At 39.9% G+C, this 20892-nt stretch overlaps 1 protein-coding gene and 1 non-coding gene across 21 annotated transcripts in view; one reads left to right on the top strand and one right to left on the bottom strand.

Annotated features, from left to right (window-relative positions):
- OSBPL9 (oxysterol binding protein like 9) overlaps window positions 1–20892 on the bottom strand; it is a 166666-nt gene that overhangs the window by 51301 nt on the left and 94473 nt on the right. For 2 of the 20 annotated variants that reach the window (XM_031668591.1, XM_031668619.1), the window contains exon 1: window positions 8248–8541. The exons of 11 other annotated variants lie outside the window; for them this stretch is intronic. Coding sequence is in view for 4 of the 9 variants with exons in the window: in XM_031668570.1 (XP_031524430.1) it covers window positions 8382–8408 (27 nt within the window). In the remaining 5 variants the exon portion in view is untranslated. Of the gene's footprint in view, window positions 1–8247; window positions 8579–8666; window positions 8770–20892 lie in introns of those variants that run through there. 7 more of the 20 variants (XM_031668623.1, XM_031668580.1, XM_031668607.1 and 4 more) reach the window with 7 other exon arrangements.
- On the top strand, window positions 13427–13547 carry LOC116272377. The gene has a single exon (XR_004181084.1). It is a non-coding gene; the product is annotated as a small nucleolar RNA SNORA26 (small nucleolar RNA).

Below are 20892 nucleotides of genomic sequence, written 5' to 3'. Positions count from 1 at the left end.
TAAAAAATAAATAACACGAAACAAATCTGAATTGCTCACATATAGTTCTGACAGAAATGAGCTGCTTTACAAACAGGAATCAGGTACAGCTAAAATGCATGAACTTCAATAATAACCCTTAACACAATTTCTTACTCTTCATGACACCCTCATCTGACACTAATACACCCTTTGACTTATAGAACAAAACACAAATACTAACTCCATAAAGTTATTTGGTTACTTAAACAACTAAACAATAAAGGTTTGGAATTGGTACCATTTTCCTCTATTTAAATCACTGACAGCTTGTCTTTCCCAGACACTCCCAATTTATTCAGCAAACCCATATGAAGAAGTTACTAAACTAACCAAAACAAACAAAAACCTTAGGTCTGTAAATAGGATGACCATATATTTTAGTTTGCCTGGGACAGTCAGTGTATGCTTGGTTGTCTCAGCAAAATTATTATTAGCAGCCTCCTTCACTCTCAAGTATCCCAGTTTAGGCAATAAATTATATGGTCACCCTCTCTATACAGGATGTAACTGCATTTTTAAGACACAAATGTCATGAAAGGCATATAAAATTGCCTCAGATGATTCAAAATCCACCAAACTGCCTTTTTAAAAAAACTACAAAACCTAAAATGAAATGAGTCTACAGGTTCTGAATGCAGAAAGCAAGCTACAGAAATAAAACAGACACTGGAATTCAATGCAGTTAATAATAACTGAGTGCTTACCTTATGCTAGATAAGTAGACACATGAATAATACTGAAGTTGCATTTTTATGTAATTTTACTTACGCACTACAAGTTTCATTTTTAAAAATGTACACACACACACACACACACACACCCCTGAAATACAACACATGAAACAAAACACATGCAGTTACCCCTGGGGAATGGGATTGAGGAATGGGGACATTTGAGACAGGGACTCTCAGTTTTTATTTTACACATTCATGTTGCTTAATTTTTTAAAATAAATATGCATTTATTTTATAATTTACATTCAAAAGCTTTAGGTAAAAATGTTCAGAAACTACAGGTTATGAAAATTTTTAGAAAATTTTATATCCATTTTAGCATGCAAGGTCATAAGCATTATTCTTTGAAAATTATCTATTAAAATTCTAAAATGTTTTCCAAGAGTAAATGTGGCAAATGCTAAAGCTGCTCAGATACACTTTTCCAAGCAAAAAAGTAGGATAACAAATGTATAATATCATTTAAAGGTAAAGCACGCACTAGCAAAAAGCACTTAAAACTTTGTAATCACCACTATACTGGAATAAATAAAATAATGAAGTGGCCAATATAACAAAGCGAGATGGCAAAGCTTTTTTTTCCACATCCTTCCTGCCAACAACATGATCATGACTCTACATCCAAGAAAGCTATCTCTTAAAGAAGGAAACACCTACTACATCACACCACCTAACAAAGCACTGTTGGACTATGTAGTGCCGGCAATCAGCCAACACTTTTCTTCCGAGATACTTTAGTTGTTTAGGCTACTCGCAATATCTTTCTTAGAAGTGATGGAGTAAATCATTCCAGGATCTAAATAAACTCTGAGAGGTTTACTAGTAGTACAGGATGAAAAAAAATATTCTTCCACTCCCCAACCTCACATTAAGAGCATTTTGGAAAGCCTATCTGGAGTCTACTTTTAAGGATCCACCAAAAATGAGTAAATTTCCTGGAAATGTGTTCTACAAATCACTAGGAAAAATTAACATTAAATATGTGAATTCTTAAACTGAGTATTCTGATAGATAGTTCAAGTTTTGAAATAACTGCAAAATTTTTATAGCCTAATACTTGGTGAAAATTTGATTATGAAATGTTTTCAAAAACAAAACTTGATATATTCATCTAACAAGACTGGATCTCTATAGCAGAATATAACAAATTGACAAATTAACACTGAAGGTGACAGCTAGTCAGACTAACAGATGGTCAGTCACAGGTAAACAAAATAGAACAATGACCCTGACTTGAATAGACTCAACAATTGTTCTGATATTTATCTCTTAGAAATTATATATGCCAAAGCTGTCTTCATATATCTGATTTTAGCTGCCAATGAGTATCAGAGGAAAACATATTCGGTTTTCGCTAAAGTTGTTAAAAAGTGCATACAAAATTACTGAGTTTAATTGTCAGAAATCTACCAAGATGATCTAAAATACAAGTCAATCAAGACAGGACTTTGTTTTATTCTCTACTATTTCCCCCAGGCTAGTGTTTGGTTTGCAGCAAGTCCTCAATAAAAATTTTAAAAATGAATTAAGGAATTCTGCAATGTGCCTACCTGTTAACATTTAAACACAAAAAGTAATCAAGGAACTAGAAGTTCCTGCAGATTATAAATCAGAATATTCATGGAAAAATCATAAATAATTCATAGTTATTTTAAGGGATTTATTATATTGGTAGTTGTAAAATATGGCTGCTGAATTTTTCTAAGGCTAAAAGTTTTTAAGAAGAAAGAGAAATTGACTAGAAAAAGCCATTGAAATAAATGGTAGTAAAACAAGAAACGCAATGACAATCTTCTTGTCTCTGTAAAAACTCATTGTCTCATGCCAAATCTTATCCTGAGCACATTTTTACACATACTATGCTGGGCCTTAGAATTCAGTGTTACAATAATTATTTATTCACTGGGCATCTCTTATGACTATGGCCCTGTGCTGGATGCTTTGGGGATGCCAAGATGAAGCAGATACAGATCTAAAAGAGTTTCATTCTATTAGAGGGAATATATATCTGTCTACAAATAATTGATTCAAGCATGGTAAAATGTTATCAGAAAGGCATTAAGAAATTCAAAGGAGAAAGTTATAAGGATGAGAGAGCTTTCACAGAGGATGCAATTGACAGTGTAGGATTTGGACAGAAATGGGATGGGTAAAGTATTACAGCAGTGGGCCCTGGTAGGAAACAGCATAATCAGATACAATGTTTGAACTTTTCTTTAATCAAATGACTATAGTACCTATAGAAGTGAGAGTAGGGCTAAGAAAACTAACAAGAGATGCTAAGGTACTCAGGAATTAGGAGCTGCAAGTAGCCTGAAGGAACAAGGAAACAAGGTTCCCATTGGCCAGAGGAGGAGCTACTCAGTGGACATGGATGGCTGTAAGACAGTCACTGCCAGAACTGCCTCAAAGCACAGAAGGAGCAGAAGGAATAAATACTCCAGAGACCTTTTTTTCCCTTCCATTTTCTGTCACTGCTTCCCATTTGCTAAACCCCAACTAGAAGCCAAGGGATAAAGGATCCCAGATGCTGCAAGCTGTAAAAGTCAGCTTCCTAGAGCACAGAAGAGAAGGGCAGAGAATAAATCTGCAAGAAAATGGAGAATAACCAGAAAAGGCATACTCCCAGACTGAGGAGCTGGGAAGCACAAAGAGGCCACCTGAGGAACAATATTCTCTTACAGAAGAATGTATGATGTTTTTTGGATCTGAATGCTGAATCTCAAGGAAGCCAAAATTAGTGGCTAAAAATGGGAATAAGTACTAAGGTTTGAGGGACAAGGTGACCAAGGGATGGAGACTGCCAGAGCAGCACCCTGATTCTCTCTGGAGAAAAAAGAGCAAGAGTCATCTAGGCTGTGGTCCTAGTCATTCTACTCTCTAGTTATGTGACTGTGGGCAAGTCGTTTGGTTTCTCTGAGACTGATTTCTCAATAATAATAATAATAATAATAATAAGGTAGAAATGGAATTAGAACTTGAAAATTCTCTCCAGCTCTAGGATTCTGTGATGCCAATACTTCCAGGTAAACAACCAGTTTCACCGGGAGGATAAATTCCTAACCATATTGGTTATTGGGGCCTATGTATTCACCTTAATAAAAATTAATTTCATTTAAATAAACACAGTAAGAATTTATAGGCTCCAACTGCAGCCAAGTCCTCCATGGTATGACAAAATATGTCAAAACTCAAGCAAACTGTCATTTAGTGTAACCTTGAAACTGAGTGAGAAAGACTAACACAACCGATTTTAAAACACGCTCTGGAATGCAGAGAACGCAAAGAAACAATGGAGTAAGCAGAATAACTCAGTTGAAGTGGCATATTTTGGCAAAAACAAGTTGTTCAGTCAATACAGTAAAGAAGCCAAGTTCCTAAAGGTGTCTCCAGAAATAAATGAACTCCAGTATGGGAGGAACTACAGTTCTCTTCTCTCTCTCCTGCACGCGCACATGTACACACACACATACAGAGTAACCAAACCATTCATTAAAGACACATGTATTTATTGAATGTCTATTATGGCCAGGCACTATCATCATCTTCAAAGGATGTCTTTAAGGAAAATAGAGATAATATTGACAGCAAATATAATTAAGCATTACCTAATCATCTGGAATGAGCTCAAATTTCACCTTTATAGCAGTTTCCCTGACATTCTAGCTAGCCTACATGCTTTTTCCTATGATACTAACAGTACCCCAGAACCAATTAGTACTCATACTACTATTAGTATTATTTTAATCATGTTAGAGGTCCTATAGATTGGGGAGAAGGTTGCGAGTCCTGGGAATCTGCCCATCTCTTTTTTTTTTTTTTTGAGACAGAGTCTTACTGTGTCATCCAGGCTAGGATGCAATGGTGTGACCTCAGCTCACTGCAACCTCCTCCTCCCGGGTTCAAGCAATTCTCCTGCCTCAGCCTCCCAAGTGGCTGGCCTTACAGACGCCCACCACCACGCCCAGCTAATTTTTGTATGTTTAGTAGAGATGAGGTTTTATCATGTTGGCCAGGCTGCTCTCCAACTCCTGACCTCAGGTGATCCACCAGCCTGGGCTTCCCAAAGTGCTAGGATTACAGCGTGAGCCACTGTGCCCGGCTCTGCCCACCATTTTTAACACTGTTTCTAAACATTTTTCAAATCCCCCATTTCTCATGTCTGGTAGCAACCAGGGAGCTCGGTGACCTAGGAAACATTTTTAACTCACAGGGAAAAACCTAACTCCAGTAAAACTGAGTCAAAGGTTTACACACTTAGGCTATTATTATGTCACATATGTTGATCTCTTAAGCACTTATTGAACACCTACTATGTGCTATGCACTAAACTAGGGACAAAGGCCTTGGGGATACAAAGATGAGTAAGAATCCCAGATCTCTAGGAAATCAGGGTCTAAAGCAAGAATTAGGTATGTTAAAAAATTTACAATACAACTTAGTGAAGGCTGTAATATGGAGATATGAGCAAAGTACTGTAGTAGCACACACAAGAGTAACAACTCACGCTGCCTGAAGGAAGGCATCATAGAAAAGGTTAACACAGAAGCTGTATGCTAAGGAAGAATTGGAGGCTTAGCACTTGAGATACAGTGGGGTAATCTAAGCAAGAGGGAAAGGCTGTGAAAAGACAAGTAACTCTGAGAGGCCATAGCATGTTCTCAATGAGAAACAGTTCACAGCGAATATCGTGGGTAAAGCACCTGGAGCTGAGTTCGGACTCAGAGATAAATCAGGACCAGAATATGAAGAAGGCCTCCAGAACGTGCTGGGCAGCTGGACTCTAGCAAGGAGGAGCCAAAACACATTCTTAACCGTAAGAGCAGCGACCTACTCCGAATTTGTTTTTGGATAAAAAGGATGGGTGAGGGGAGTCCAATGACAGACTAGTCAGAAAGCCTTGCAAAAGTCTAGGTGAGAGACCATGAAGGCCTGAATTAAAGCATTATCATCTAGAAAAAAGTGCCGAATCTGAAATATATTACTAAGGCAAACATAACAGGACCTGGTGACTGGAGATGGAAAATAAGGAAGATGGAAAGCAGCTTTAAATGCCCGTGTGTGGTAGAACTTCATTAAAATACTCAAGGAGGAATACTTGGCTTAATTACATTGTCAGTATAAGAACTATTCTTTCAAGCATAACAATCTTTGTTTAAACCTTTACTGAAAACCTTCCTAAATATAATTTTCTAAATATACTACAGTAATCATAAAGTCTTTTTTCTATATAAGAATCATCATAAATATCTGTTATCACTCTACAGTATAAAGTTTATAGATAGAACTCAACATATCCCAGGGGACATCCTAGAATTTGCTTCTCTGAACAAAAGCCTGATTATCAGATTTTCTTGTCATCGTCCCCTTTCTTAATCAGTAGCGTGCAAACCATGCGAGTGCCTGACTTTCCAACCAGCAGAACACAGTGCTATCAAAATAATGCTCTTTCCTGGCTGAACCAAACTTACAGTTAAATTCCCTGCTAATCTTAATATCAACAGAGATTGAAGTGGGGATGGCTGAGCGTACAAAATATAATAATCTTTTCACATTAAAAAACATTTGGAAAATGTCACATTAAAAGCATCATAGAACTTCAGAAATACCAAAATGAACGTGACCAGTAGACAGCCTTTGCAGCCTCGTATTTACTGAAGGGCACTTCCAAATACAACTTCATCTCTGTCAAAGCCAAACTCAGGACACTTTGGAAACAGATGCAACTTGTCTGTTATCTTTCTTGTTTCTCATTTAAGCTCTCAAATCAGACTACAAATCTGTTTTTCTCTTTAAGAGGTTTTTTTTTTTTTTGGAGACAGAGTTTTGCTGTTGCTAGGACAGAGTTTTGCTGTTGCTAGGATGGAGTGCAGTGGTGCGATCTCGGCTCACTGCAAGCTCCACCTCCCGGGTTTAAGCGATTCTCTTGCCTGAGCCTCCTGAGTAGCTGGGGCTACAGGCGCCTGCCACCACGCCCGGCTAATTTTTGTGTTTTTAGTAGAGACGGGGTTTCACCATGTTTGGCCAGGCTGGTCTCGAACCCCTGACCTTAAGTGATCCGCCCGCCTCGGCCTCCCAAAGTGCTGGGATTACAGGCAGGCATGAGCCACTGCGCCCGCCATTTTTTTTTTTTTTTTTTTTTTTTTTTTTTTGAGACACACTGTAGCTCTCTGTCATCCAGGCTAGAGTGCAGCGGTGCCATCATAGCTCACCGCAACCTCAAACTCCTGGGCTCAAGGGATCCTCCCACCTCAGCTTCCCAAGCAGCTGGGACCACAGGTGCACACCACCATGCTCAACTCATTTTAAAATTTTTATTGGGGCAGGGGCGGGGGGAGGGTTCTGGCTTTGTTGCCCAGGCTGGTCTCCAGCTCCTGGGCTCAAGCAATTCTCCTGCCTCAGCCTCCGAAAGTGCTGGGATTGCAGGTCTGAGCCACGACGCCTGGCCCAAATCTGATTTTTAATCATATACCTTCCCTGAACTAGGAAAGGTAATACGGTATTTTTATTTAGGTTGTCTCTTGTCGGGCTGCACATTAAAAAAAAAAAAAAAAAAAAGTAAAACAATACAACACTTAAAGTAAAAATAAATGACAGATGCTAACAGTATTCATTAAAGGGCTTCATCACCTGCTTAGTTCAATACAGGCAGTGTTCAAGATAGATTATTCATACATAACTGCGTGAGAATTTCCAGTTTTAACGTTCACTGTGAAAACTTCTTAAACCTGCAACTACTATTCTAAGATGCTTCCAGCTTCTCCATTGAGAAACTAGGAATTACTTGATTTTTTTATCTTCCTTAATACAGCTAAAAGTAAACAGTTTAATCAAAAAGCAAAACAAAGTATTACTTCAAATTAGCAAAAGCTAGTTTTCTTGTTCAATACATCTCTCAACCTTTCACAACAAATACTTATAATACTGTATGAATGGTCAGCAAAAAGTGCATTATTCAACTATGCTTCCTAGTCCATTAATTACACTAAACTTTCCATAACTCGGCTGGGCCGAGAACCCCATAAAACTAAACGAAAGTTTTCAGCATTTTTGCACAAGCTACCCAAAAAGCATAAAATCATCTCCTTCCCGACACACATACTCAAAAACAATAGTATCCGTAATTACTTTATACACAAAAAATACAGGGCCAGGCACGAACACAGTGCCAAAAATAAACCACCACCAAAAAAACACTTGGCCTGCAACTGGAGATTCTATTAACGGGCAACTGGTCAAAATTAAGCTTTCACATGAGAGAAAGCTTAACTTTTCTGCTTAAAAACATATTCTGAGACAGCTTTCAAAAGGAAAACAGAGTTCCACAAAAATGAATAGAAAAAAAGAGACCTCCTCCAAAGTCTGATTTGGGGGCGAATGCTCTCTTGGTGGAAGTGGAGGCCCTGGCCTCAGCCTCCACTCCATCTAGGCTGAGGAAGTGAGGAGAGCTCCCCAGGAAGAGGGGCCCGGGCAGCCACGTCGTCCTACTCACCCCAGGGGGCAGCGGGGAGGAGGCTGGGTGAGCACGACCTTCGCGCCCCGGCCTGGCCCGGGGCAGGCGGCCGGGACCCCGGGGACTCAGGGGTAGGGGCCGGCCCCTCTCCCAGACCCTCGGGGTCTACTCACTCCGCAAGTGGCCAGCAAGAAAGCCATTCGCCAAGGCCCCCGCCCTCTGTGCCTCCAGGGGAGGGAGCCGGGGACTGCTCCCGGGCACCCCTTTTTCTTGCCCCCCTCGGCCGGATTCCCGGACTGCGGCGCAGGCGGTCCTGACTGAGGTTCAGCACGTCCCCCGGGACACCCCCTTCACCCCCCTACCCCTTCCCGGTCCCCTCCCCCGCGGAGAGGCCGCCCCGATTGGCTGGCCTTGGCGGCTCCTGGCAAAGAGACCCCTGGCGATTGGCCATGGGTCACCTGCTGTAGGAGGTGAGAGGCCGACGATTGGCGGTTGGGCCAGTTTTGGGTGGAGAGGCCGACGGCGCCGGCAGCTCGCAGGAGGGGTGCGCAACGGCGAGAGGGCGTACGGAGGGCCCCGCCCAGACCCGAGACCCAGCCGCCTCCGCGGGGGGCGGGGGCTCACCTTGGGGGAGTGCGCCTGGGGACACGCGGCTTATGCGGCGCCGGCGCTGCTGGGCGAAAGGGAGGTTGCGCTCTGGGAAGCTCAGCTTAGCTTCGGGGCTCCAGCCCTGCGGATTCCCACTGGGTGGCGACTGGAGAAGGGCTCGCGGGCGCCAGCGTGCCTCACCTACACCCACCGGCTTGTAACGTGCCATCTAGTTTATGGCAGCTGTGGAGCCTGGGCCCCGGAGTTTCATTTTGATAACGGATTTTGCTTACTTCCGGAAAGTTGTGTCGCGTGGGTGTTGAGGGAGTGAGCGGGGGGAGGAGATACTGTATCAGTAAACAAAAGTGTGAGCGCCTGTGTTTTTATTAATCCGGTGAGACATCGTGGGCTTTCTGTTGTGCCACAGCTCCATAAGGAATGTAGGTGGCTTGTAAAGATGCTTCAGGAATCCAAATGGCGCAAACTGCAAATTATATCAAAAGTTTGGACTTAGAGGACCTCCACAGAGAATCCCCCAAAATGCAGGGACTCACAGACATAAGTGATTAACTTATTGATCTGGAGGACCAGCTCCTTTTCCGCTCTTGCTGGTTTTTCTTATACCTACTAAACGTCCAATTATCTTTTGTACTTTTATGGCTCTACTGGTACCCACTGCAAGACCTAGCACAGGGCACACGGCACAAACAGCGATGCTGGCCAGGCGCCGTGGCTCACTCCTGTAATCCCAGCCCTTTGGGAGGCGGAGGCTGGGAGGGGTGGGGGAAGGCGGGGGGATCCGAGGCCAGGAGTTGAAGACCCCAAAAACAAACCAAAAAAAGGCGCAATGCTTGCTGAATAAATATGCTAACCTGCTGGACTCAGTGTTAAAGATACCTTCAGTTTGTTTTATGTAAATCACTTCAAAATGCCCAATACCAGAGGCACTCTCCCCTTCCCCCTACCCACTCTAAAAGCTGGGTCCTCTGCCAGGGCTCCCTGTCTCAGTAAATGAAACCACTATCATCCACCCTAATATGCAAACCATAAACCTAGCAGCCCTCCTAGACACCTCCCCCATTCCACATTCAGTGCATCACCAAGTTCTGTCATTTTTACCTCCTAAATACACTCCATTCTGTCCATCTCTCTCCATTGCCACCACCCTATCCTGGCCTGTTGGAATAATCTTACTAAAGTCTTCTTGAATCTATTCTGGCTACTCCAATTCATTCTCAACACTATGGCCAGAGCAGTATTTCTATAACCAATTTTATTACCCCTTCATTGCCTCCCCCAATGAAAGAACTTTAACTGCTTTCCACTGAGTTGTGCTTAGGATACAATTCAATATTTAACAATGGCTGACAAGGTTTAGCCTTACCTACCTCTTAGCTCCATCTTTTACCCTGTAGTACCTATTTTCTGCTTTGCACACAATGGCCTTTTTCAAACTCCTTTAATTTGCCAAGAACTTTCCAATTTTAGGGCCTTGTCACATGCTGTTACTTCTTTTATACTGTCCCCTTGACATCAATCCCCACACTTCACTTACTTACTTCTGCTCATCATCATTTCCTCCCTGCCAATGTCAGTCCTGGCTATCATACATCGTCATAGCCCATGTAACTCTCCTTTGTGGAACTTACTACAGCTGTAATTTTACATTTATCTTAGTTATTTATTTAAATTTTTTTAGAGACAAGGTCTCACAGGTCTTATGTTGCCCATGCTGAACTCAAACTCCTGGGCTCAAGTGATCTTCCTGCCTCAGGAATAGCTGGACTACAAGCGCACACACCACCTTACCTGAGTTATTCTTTTTAATTAACTTTATTGAGTCATAATTTACATGTGATAAAATGTATCCATTTTAAATGTACAACATGTTTTCATAAACATATGCACACTTGTTTCCACCACAATTAAGAAATAAAGTATTTTCCATCACCTGGGAGCTTGCCTCATGCTTCTCATGTCAATCCCATGAACCACTGCTCTGCTTTCTATTTGTGTTATTCTTTAATGTTGATCTATACCACTAGACTGTAAGCTTAACGGAGTGAGGATCCTATCTAATTCTGTTCAGCACTATATCATCATTATTTAGTAGAACTCCTGGCATATACTAAGTCCTCAAATGGATTTCTTATGGTAACAGATTCTGAAAATAGACATTAATTCTCTGATAAATAACAATAAACTATAAACAATGGTGGAGGGGGAAAAAAAAAAACATCAATTTTGCCAGATGTCCATGGTCAGTATTTAACCTTCACTAATACTCTTTTAAATTTTCCTTTAATAGCTGCTTTTCTAGCAGTTAATGTTGTGCCTGGGCAGCCCTAGGGACTTAATTCCGTATTAGCTGATCAAACGGTTCTCTAAGCCAGGGGAAAAAAAAGAAAAAAAAAAAAAAAGCCCTACATCTCTAATTCTGCCTGTGTACTGTACTGTTTGACCCTACAAGGGACAAAATACTTATTTTCTCTATGTTACAGTTACATATTAAGAGATCCCAGCTCCAATCCAAAGTCTACATTTTCACAATTTAATACTACAGATAGCTATTTGTTGCAGACATGCAGTTCTCATTTTCCTAATCTTAGTATAAAGTTAGTGTTCATAAAAGATGTAGCATTTAAAATAAAAATTACACAACACAAAGCAAATTTATCCATCTTGTACCAAGAAGCTATAATCAAATTTGACAACTCATGTTGTTAAAAAACAGAAACAAACTAAAAGCTGTTAAAGCCTATTATGAGTTGAAAAAGGAAAAAACCCCAAAGCTGTTTCAAAACAAAGTGACCAATGCCTGAAACTCATATGTGACAGGTGATTTCCAACCCATGAATCAGATTTTCAACTCATTTTTCAACTATATAACTAAGGCTATTAGGTGATTAAATTACTATTTTAGTCTGTTGAGCAAAAATATAGGCCATGCCTATTACCTATACCTATTAAGATGAAAAGAAAATTTTAATTATACAGAATTCATATACTACTTTCAAAAATATTATTTCTGCTAGGGAGCCCAATAATGTTTACCTAGAAATCACATTCTGCTCTAATGTAATCCCAGACATAGATGAAAACTGCTTTTGGTAGCAATGTAAGAAAAAAAGAAGAAAAAATATAAAAAGCCAAATCAGGTGAGACTTCAGATTTCTGATATGGCATGTTAAGAAGCTTGGAAGTACCACTGTGTTCTAACAACATGTAAAACACTGAACAAACTGAAAAACCAACAACTCCTCTTAAATCTGTAAGAGAAGTGAGGTCACAGGGAAAACTGATACCTCCCAAATTAGGAGACCAACAGGCAAATTTAGAGAATCACAACTTCCCTGAGTAAAAACTCACAAGGGGCAATCTCCATGGGAACCAGCACCCACGGGAACCACTTGATGAACAGTAAATATGTTTTATCTTCCTTATGATTTTCTTAATAACATCTTTCTCTTACTTTATTGTAAGAATATAATATACAATACAGAAAACGTATAAAATATGTGTTAATCAACTGTTTATGTTATTGGCAAGGCTTCCAGTCAATAGCAGGCTGTGAGTAGTTAAGCTCTGGGGGAGTAAAAAGTTGTATGTGGGTTTTCAACTGCACGGGTGGTAGGGAAACCTGATCTGTATTTGACAAACTGGTGGAAGCTCAGTGCAGACAAGTCTGAAAGATATAAACTCCAGGGACACGTAGTAATATGGGCAGGGAGGAGAACCACAGTTTTGTGAGTTTTACCTCCAGGAGCTCAATAAGGGTCATCACAGTGAATACTGGGGGAAAAAAATCCCCTAATGCGTCCCCTCTAGGCTTCTTTGTAGGAGAAGGTATTTACTATGTATTCCCAACTTCAGTCCTCTCTAGCCCTACTGTCCCACTTACAGGATGAACTTGAGAAGCACATGTGAAGCTGACAAAAGTTCACTAACAGACTGAAAATGTTTCCCCTCTATGCACACCTTACCACCACATTACTAAAGGTCCACTCACAAAAGTTCCTGTTACCTAATGCATCATGTCTGGCTATCAAGAAAAAATTATAAGACATATGAAATAGGAAAAAACGGAGCTGGAAGAGACAGAGCAAGCATCGAAACTAGACTTGGATGTTGCAGGGATGTTGGAATTGTTAAACCAGAAATTTGAAATAGTTATGATAAATATCCTAAGAACTCTAATGGACAAAGTAGAAACTATGCAAGAACAGATGGGCAATGTAAGCAGAAAGACAGAAATTTTAAGAAAGAATGAAAAAAAATGCTACTGATCAAAAAGACTGTAACGGAAATGAAGAATGCCTTTAATGGGCTTATTAGTAAACTAGACAAAGCTGAGGAAAGAATATCTGTGCTTGAGAGTATCTCAACAGACACCTACAAAACTGAGAAGCAAAGGGAAAAAAAGCCTGGAACAAAATATCCAATAACTGTAGGAGAACTACAAAAGCATAATGGGAACACCAGAAGAAGAAACAGAAAAGAAGTGAAGAAAAATTTGAAACAATGACAGAATTTCTACAAATTAATGTGAGACATCAAACCACAGATGAAGAAAGCTCAGAAAACACCAAGCAGGATAAATGGCATAAAAATGGCATAGACACCCTTTCCTGTGCCCTTTCAAGGTTGACGCAGTGCTTTAAGGGGTAACACAGAAGGGTTAAGGAAGTCTCCACAAACCCCAGAGAAGAGATTGTAAAGCTCCTCTTTACATCCTTTCTGGAATCACACCTGAGAAAACAAAAACAAACAAACAAAAACTCCGACACCTAGGCAAATAATTTTCAAACTACTGAAAATCAAAGATAAAGAAAAAAATCCTGAGAGAAGCTAGAGGGGGAAAACAACTCAACTTGCCTATAGAGAAACAAAAATAAAAATTACATCTGACATCTCCTCAGAAATTATGTAAGCAAGAAGAGGCATGGTAGCTCATGCCTGTAATCCCAGCAATTTGGGAGGCTGAGGTAGGCGAATCACAAGGTCAGGAGTTCGAGACCAGCCTGGCCAACATGGTGGAACTCTGTCTCTACTACAAATACAAAAAATTAGCTGGGCATGGTGGCGGGCACCTGTAATCTCAGCTATTTGGGAGGCTGAGGCAGGAGAATCGCTTGAACCCAGGAGGCGGAGGTTGCAGTGAGCTGAGATTGCGCCACTGCACTCCAGTCCGGGTGACAGAGTGAGACTCCATCTGAAAAAGAAAAGAAAAAAAGAAAGAAAAGTGGAATGAAATGATTATTTAAAGTACTGAGAGGCCAGGCACGGTAGCTCAGGCCTGTAATCCCAGGATTTGGGGAGGTTGAGGTGGGTGAACCACTTGAGGTCAGGAGTTTGAGACCAGCCTGGGCAACATGGCAAAACCCTGTCTCTACTAAAAATACAAAAATTAGCAGGTGTGGTGGCGCACTCCTGTAATACCAGCTACTCAGGAGGCCGAGGAACAATCGCTCGAACCTGGGAGGCGGAGGTTTCAGTGAGCCCAGATGGCTGGCGCCACTGTACTCCAGCCTTAGTGACACAGCAAGGCTGTCTCCAAATAAAATAAAGGACTGACAGAGAAAAAAATACCAACCTAGAATTCTGTACAAAACTAAAGACATGTTTACCACATGATCCAACAATGGCACTCCTTGCTATTTGCCCAAGGGAGTTGACAACATACATCCACATAAAAACTTGTATACAATGTTTATAGCAACTTCACTCATAGTTGCCAAAATTTAGAAGCCACCAAGATATTCTTCAGTAGGTGAATGGATAGGTGGTACATCCAGATAATGAAATATTATTCAGCACTAAAATATCTGGAGCCTGTGATCCCAGCGACGCAAGAGGCTAAGGCAGGAGGATCACTTGAGCCCAGGAGTTTGAGGCTGCAATGAGCTATGATTGTGCCACTGCACTCCAGCCTGGGCAATAGAGTGAGATACCTTGTCTCTTAAAAAAGGAAGAAAGAAGAAAGAGGAAAGAAGAGGAAGGAAGGAAGGGAAGGAAGAAAGGAGGGAGGGAGGGAAAGAAATGAGCCATCAAGTCATGAAAAGATGAGGAAGAAATTTAAATGCCTATTACTAAGGGAAAGAAGCCCATTTGAAAAGGCTGCATACTGTGTGATTCCAATGATATGACATTCTGGAAAAGGCAAAACTATGGAGACATTAAAAAGTTCAGTGGTTGTCAGGGATGAGGCAGGAGGGAAGGAGGAACAGGGGGAGCACAGTGGATTTCTAGGATAGCAAAATTACTATGTATGGCACTATAATGGTGGACAAATGTCATTGTAAAATCGTCCAAACCCATACACAACACCAAGAGTGGACTCTAATGTAAACTATGGACCTTGAGTGATAATGATGTGTTAATGTAGGTTCATTAATTGTAACAAACCACTCTGGTGGGGGATGTTGATAGTAGGGGAGGGTATAGGGAAAATCTCTGTACATTCTGCTCAATTTTGCTGTGAACCTAAAACTGCTCTAAAAGAATAAAACTGTTGTTGCTGTTGTTGTTAGTTAATCAAATCATATTTACCCTAGGCATTTGCCTAGCAAGTCAGACCAAATGAATGAAGCAGATAACCTTGAAAGACAACTCTTGGAAACAGGATATACAGTTTCACTATTTTGCCTGACTGGTTCCCAGAAGTCTCAAAACTAAAGTCAGCCAATTTCCATGTAGAAACATTAGCCAGATGTCACAAATACACCACCTAGCATACATACGGTAGAAGCAGTTCCTACTTTATGATCAAGGCCACCATTGTTCCAAAAGTTTGTAAACTGTTTGCAATTTTTAATACGTTATCCAACAGAAAGAAACATTTGGTTCCAGGTTAGGAATGAAAACCCTCTATACACCCCCACAATGCCTTGCTCACCACTGTATGCTTAGCATCCCTTCAAACAAGGAATGGCATGTATTAGGTACTTAATAAATGTCTGTTGAATAAAATGTCAGGTACTATGCTATGAAATGGCAAAATAAACTACTAAAAAAATGTTGAAAATGGCGAGTCTGGGGAGCAGGAAAGTACAATGACAGGAGGCCATATTTTTGCTATATGAGCCTTTCAGTACCACTTAATTTTCAAAATTATTTTAGGTAGCAACTATTGCTCTGATTTTTACAAGTAACATTCTGCGTTGGTCACTTTATTCTGAAAAAAACATGTAGATTTTATTGAAAATGCTTGAGCTGCCAAATTTGATTAGAAATACATAACTCCTTGCCACAAGATGAGTGAAACTGCTTTGTATTGTCTAACTAAATCCATCCTTCCTTTCTTTCCTTTCTTTCCCTCCCTCCCTCCCTCCCTTCCTTTCCTTCCTTTCTTCCTTTCTTTCTTTCTTTCCTTTCTTTCTTTCTGAGAGATGGGGTCTCATTATGTTGACCAAGCTGATCTTAAACTTCTGGCCTCAAGCAATCCTGCCTTGGTCTCCCAAAGTGCTGGGATTACTGGCGTGAGTCACCATGCCAGGCAATCTTAAATCTTTATACTAGACTAGTTCCATAAAGTCAAGGGCTACGTGTAGTTGTATTCAATTATATCCTCTACAACTAGTATAATGCATGAAACACAGTAAGTGCTTAAAAAATATTTACCAAATAAATAACTTTCCTGTATGCTCTAAATGTTCCACATTGAGCATGTACTATTTTACTGGCTACTTCTCCATTTTACTTTACCTGTGGAAGAGGTGACACATCTGCTGTGGAAGAGGTGACACATCTATATTGCAACCACTTCCTTTGGGAAATAGAGGACTTCAAGGGAGAAAAAATATACCCATTTTTCTACATGATATGAAAATATTATCTAACGAGGCCAGGGAAAAACAATACAGTTGTGATAAACAGATCCTTACATATTGCGAAATTAAAATGGATGCTCAAAAAGCTAATCTTCAGTGAAGTAGTTTAACAGTAAAGAAAAATGCTCAAAAGATTTTTATTAGTCTACTCAGACACAAAAGCCATTATAGCTACTGAGGGTAGAATCAAGGCATCTCAATACTAAAGATTAATTTTTCAGCAACTCTCCTAAATTGTACCTTAAATACAATTAAGTTATGTTAGTCTATAACGAAAGTTGGGCAGACATGTAATTATCATACTTGATAGTTCTTTTGGAAAAAAAAAAAAGGTTTCACAATGTCTCCATTGATAATGACTTGTAATTCTATTAGGCTGGTGCAAAAATAATTGCACCACCCTAAAACCACATCTCCTTTTCGTATAATAATGTTTTACCCACAGACTCAATAGTATTTCTAATGAGGCTTATTCCAGACCACCCTGTTCCCTTCAGCCCTCCCTGTTCCCTTGTATACTCTTATACCCTTGTATACAAGGTATCATGGCCTTTCTCTCTAGGCGCTTTAGATAAAAGCTAGTGACGGCAAAAAATAAATAAATAAATAAAAATTTAAAAAAAAAAACATAAAATTACAGGCAGTACCAATGAAATTCCAATTTCAGCCAGGTGTGGTAGCTCATGCCTGTAATCCCAATACTTTGGGAGGCTGAGGGAGGTGGATCACTTGAGGCCAGGAGTTCAAGACCAGCCTGGCCAATAGGGTAAAACCCCATCTCTACTGAAAATACAAAAAACTAGCCGGGTGTGGTGGTGCATGCCTGTAGTCCCAGCTACTTAGAAGGCTGAGGCAAGAGGACTGCTTGAGCCTGGGAGGTTGAGGCTGCAGTGAGCTGAGATTGCACCACTGTACTCTAGTCTGGGCAACAGAATGAGACTCTGTCTCAAAACAAACAAACAAACAAACAAATAAATAAATAAATAAAATTCCACTTTGATAACCACCAAAAATAAAATCTACATGAAGTAGCTACAAAAACAATACATATGAGGACAATTAACGCCCAGTTTTTTAGCCCAAAGAATAATCATAGAAACCATTTAAATTTTTGACATATCAACTCATGTATAGCATAAAGTTAAGAAACATAAAGGTCAGCCGGGGCGGTGGCTCACGCCTGTAATCCCAGCACTTTGGGAGGCTGAGGTGGGCGGATCATGAGGTCAGGAGATTGAGACCATCTTGACAACATGGTGAAACCCTGTCTCTACTAAAATACAAAAAATTAGCCAGGCATGGTGGTGCACACCTATAATCCCAGCTACTAGGGAGGCTGAGGCGGGAGAATTGCTCGAACCCGGGAGGTGGAGGTTGCAGTGAGCCGAGATCGCACCATTGCACTCCAGCTTGGGTGACAGAGTGAGACTCTGTCTCAAAAAAAAAAAAAGAAAGAAAAGAAAAGAAACATAAAGGTCTATACAACTCAATTAAACATCTGCGTAAGCATCTTCAAACTTGAATCTAAAGTCTCTACAACAATCTCCTGTGTTTTCATTTCTAATAGCCTATAAAAATTAGTATAGCCACACAGTTACTCAGCTTAGTAACAACCTTGAAACCAAGTTACTTCATTGCCCATATTTGTACTTATAATCAAATTGGCACAACATACTACTTGTCACAGAAGTGACACTGACCAAGTAAATGGTATATCTATGTGAAGTTAAAGCCAAGTGACCCCATGACATGTGCTATGCCAAGGAAGGTTTCCCAGTAGTTAGAACAGAGAACACATCACCATGTTCCACATGGTAGTGTATGTATGCCATAATTTAAACGAATCTACATCCTAACAGTGAGTACCATTTGCACGTTATGAGTAGTGACCCACTTTTAGCAAGGCAATAACATTCATCACATTAAATTAATGTTAATTTAGATTGTATTGCTTTGTATTATGTTTAACTTGAAATTTTCTTTTGGATATATAGTTCTATTAGATTTTAAACCTAAGAAATTTATACCTGGCTTTATGTTTGCCCACATTAAATAATATTATGATATAATACTTTACTTATATATTGGCATTCGCAGCCTGCAAGAGTTTTTCTAAAATGGGCCCCAATTTACCCAAGTTTATAAAACTGATTTTTATACCTGTATGACATCCAGATAAGCTGCTATAACTCATTTTATTTTGTACAATATAGGATACTATAAAACTATAGGATGTAACATCCTGAGTCTTCTTGTGGTGACCAATCCCTTACTTGATAATCTCTCAGCATTTAGTTTGTACTAAAGCTTACTAGGGTTAAAAAAAAAAACACAACCTGAAAAGTTCCCCTCTATTAATCAGTATCATCAGATATCTACTGAATGCCTCTTACTGGTTAAGAAAGAGGGGATTAAGAAGCACAGCACGCCCTCTGGTCTCCCCTTCAAGGAACTCCCTCTTTGGCGGAATGTAAAGACATGAAAAGATACCATAAGCTGACACACAACAAATTTAGAATGACTACTGGAACTCAGCTTCCATAGGAGTTGAAAGGACGAAGAAGATCTTAGTTTCCTTCTGTCATCTTCAGTCTATCCTAATCACAATTTCCTTTGGGGAGGAAAGAGAAGACAAGCTCAGTCTTAGCCATGCTGAAATGGAATTCTAGGGAGACATCTAACTGGCAAAATCCAAAAGGAAAAAAAGTAAGACTAAAGCTACATATCAAAAGAGATATAAAGATTGCGGGGGAGGGGGGAAGAGTCATCTTACAGAAGGTTTAGCTGAATCCATGAAAATGGTGGGGGCTGCTGAAGGGTGATGGAATTAGGTCACAATCTCCAAGAAAACATCATGTGGTCAAGTGAATGTACGTAGTGTTAACCTTGGGAAAGAGCAAGAATATTTTTTCTTTGAAATATTCAAAGCAGAGAAATAAAGTATAGGTGAAGTCACTACGAACTGTTGAAGAAGAAAGCCTTGATTTATGAAGAAGGGAACAGGCTTCTGAATACAATGAAAAAAGTCCACTGTGAGGATTCAATTGGAAACCAACAAGAGGTCAATAAGATGACTATTAAATCGTAACAGATATCCAGTTAAAGTCAGACAAAAATTGTGATAGATACAACCATCTTGCTTTTGTGACCTCTAACAGTTCTAAAAGCAGAAAAACCAGACAATAGGGGCCCTGGGGAATGAAGACCAGAATGGTATACAGACGAACTATCCAGTCAAGAAATTTTAAAGGTGACAGCAGAAACAATATATATTTTTTTAAATTTTTGTGGGTACATAGCAGATATATATTTTTTGGAGTATAAAATATTTTGATATAGGCATGAAATAAGTAATAATCACATCAGGGTAGATAGATATCCGTCACCTCAAGCATTTATCTTTTGTGTTATAATCTAATTATACTCTTCTAGTTATTTTTAAATGTATAATTATTGTTAACTATAGTCACCCTGTTGTGTTATCAGGTAGATCTTATTCGTTCTATTTTTTTTGTACCCATTAACCATCCCCACTCCCCCCACACTTATATGCCCAACTACCCTTCCAGTCTCTGGTAACCATAATTCTATTCTCTAGCTCTATGAAGTTCGATTGTTTTAATTTTTAGCTCCCACAAATAAGTGAGAACATGTGAAGTTTGTACCTGTCTTACTTCACTTAACATAATGACCTCCAGTTCTATTCAAGACAGGATTGCAAATGACAGGATTTCATTCTTTTTCACAGCTGAATAGTACTCCATTGTGTTTATGTACCACGTTTTATTTATCCATTCATCTGTTGATGGACACCTAGGTTGCTTCCAAATCTTGGCTATCGTGAATAGTGCTGCAATAAACCTGGGTGTACAGGTATCTCTTCCATATATTGACTGCCTTTCTTTTGGATCTATACCTAGCAGTGGGATTGCTGGATTATGTGGTAGCTCTATTTTTAGTTTTTTGAGGAACCTTCAAAACTGTTCTCCACAGTGGCTGTACTAATTTACATTCCTACCAACAGAGTATGAGGGTTCCCTTTACTCCACATCCTCACCAGCATTTTGTTATTGCCTGTCTTTGGGGGGAAAATAAAAACCGTTTTAACTGGGATGAAATGATATCTCATTGTAGTTTTGGTCTACATTTCTCTGATGATCAATGATGTTAGGCACCTTTTCATATACCCCCTTGCCATTTGTATGTCTTCTAACAAAAGCAAAGATAAAGTAGCAGACCAGAAGGTCTCCATTGGGAAATGGGATGG

Source organism: Papio anubis, chromosome 1, assembly GCF_008728515.1.
Source record: "Papio anubis isolate 15944 chromosome 1, Panubis1.0, whole genome shotgun sequence".
In the NCBI taxonomy this organism is placed as follows: Eukaryota; Metazoa; Chordata; class Mammalia; order Primates; family Cercopithecidae; genus Papio; species Papio anubis.
Note: the sequence above shows the minus strand (reverse complement) of the source record. Positions and strands in the feature narration are given on the sequence as shown.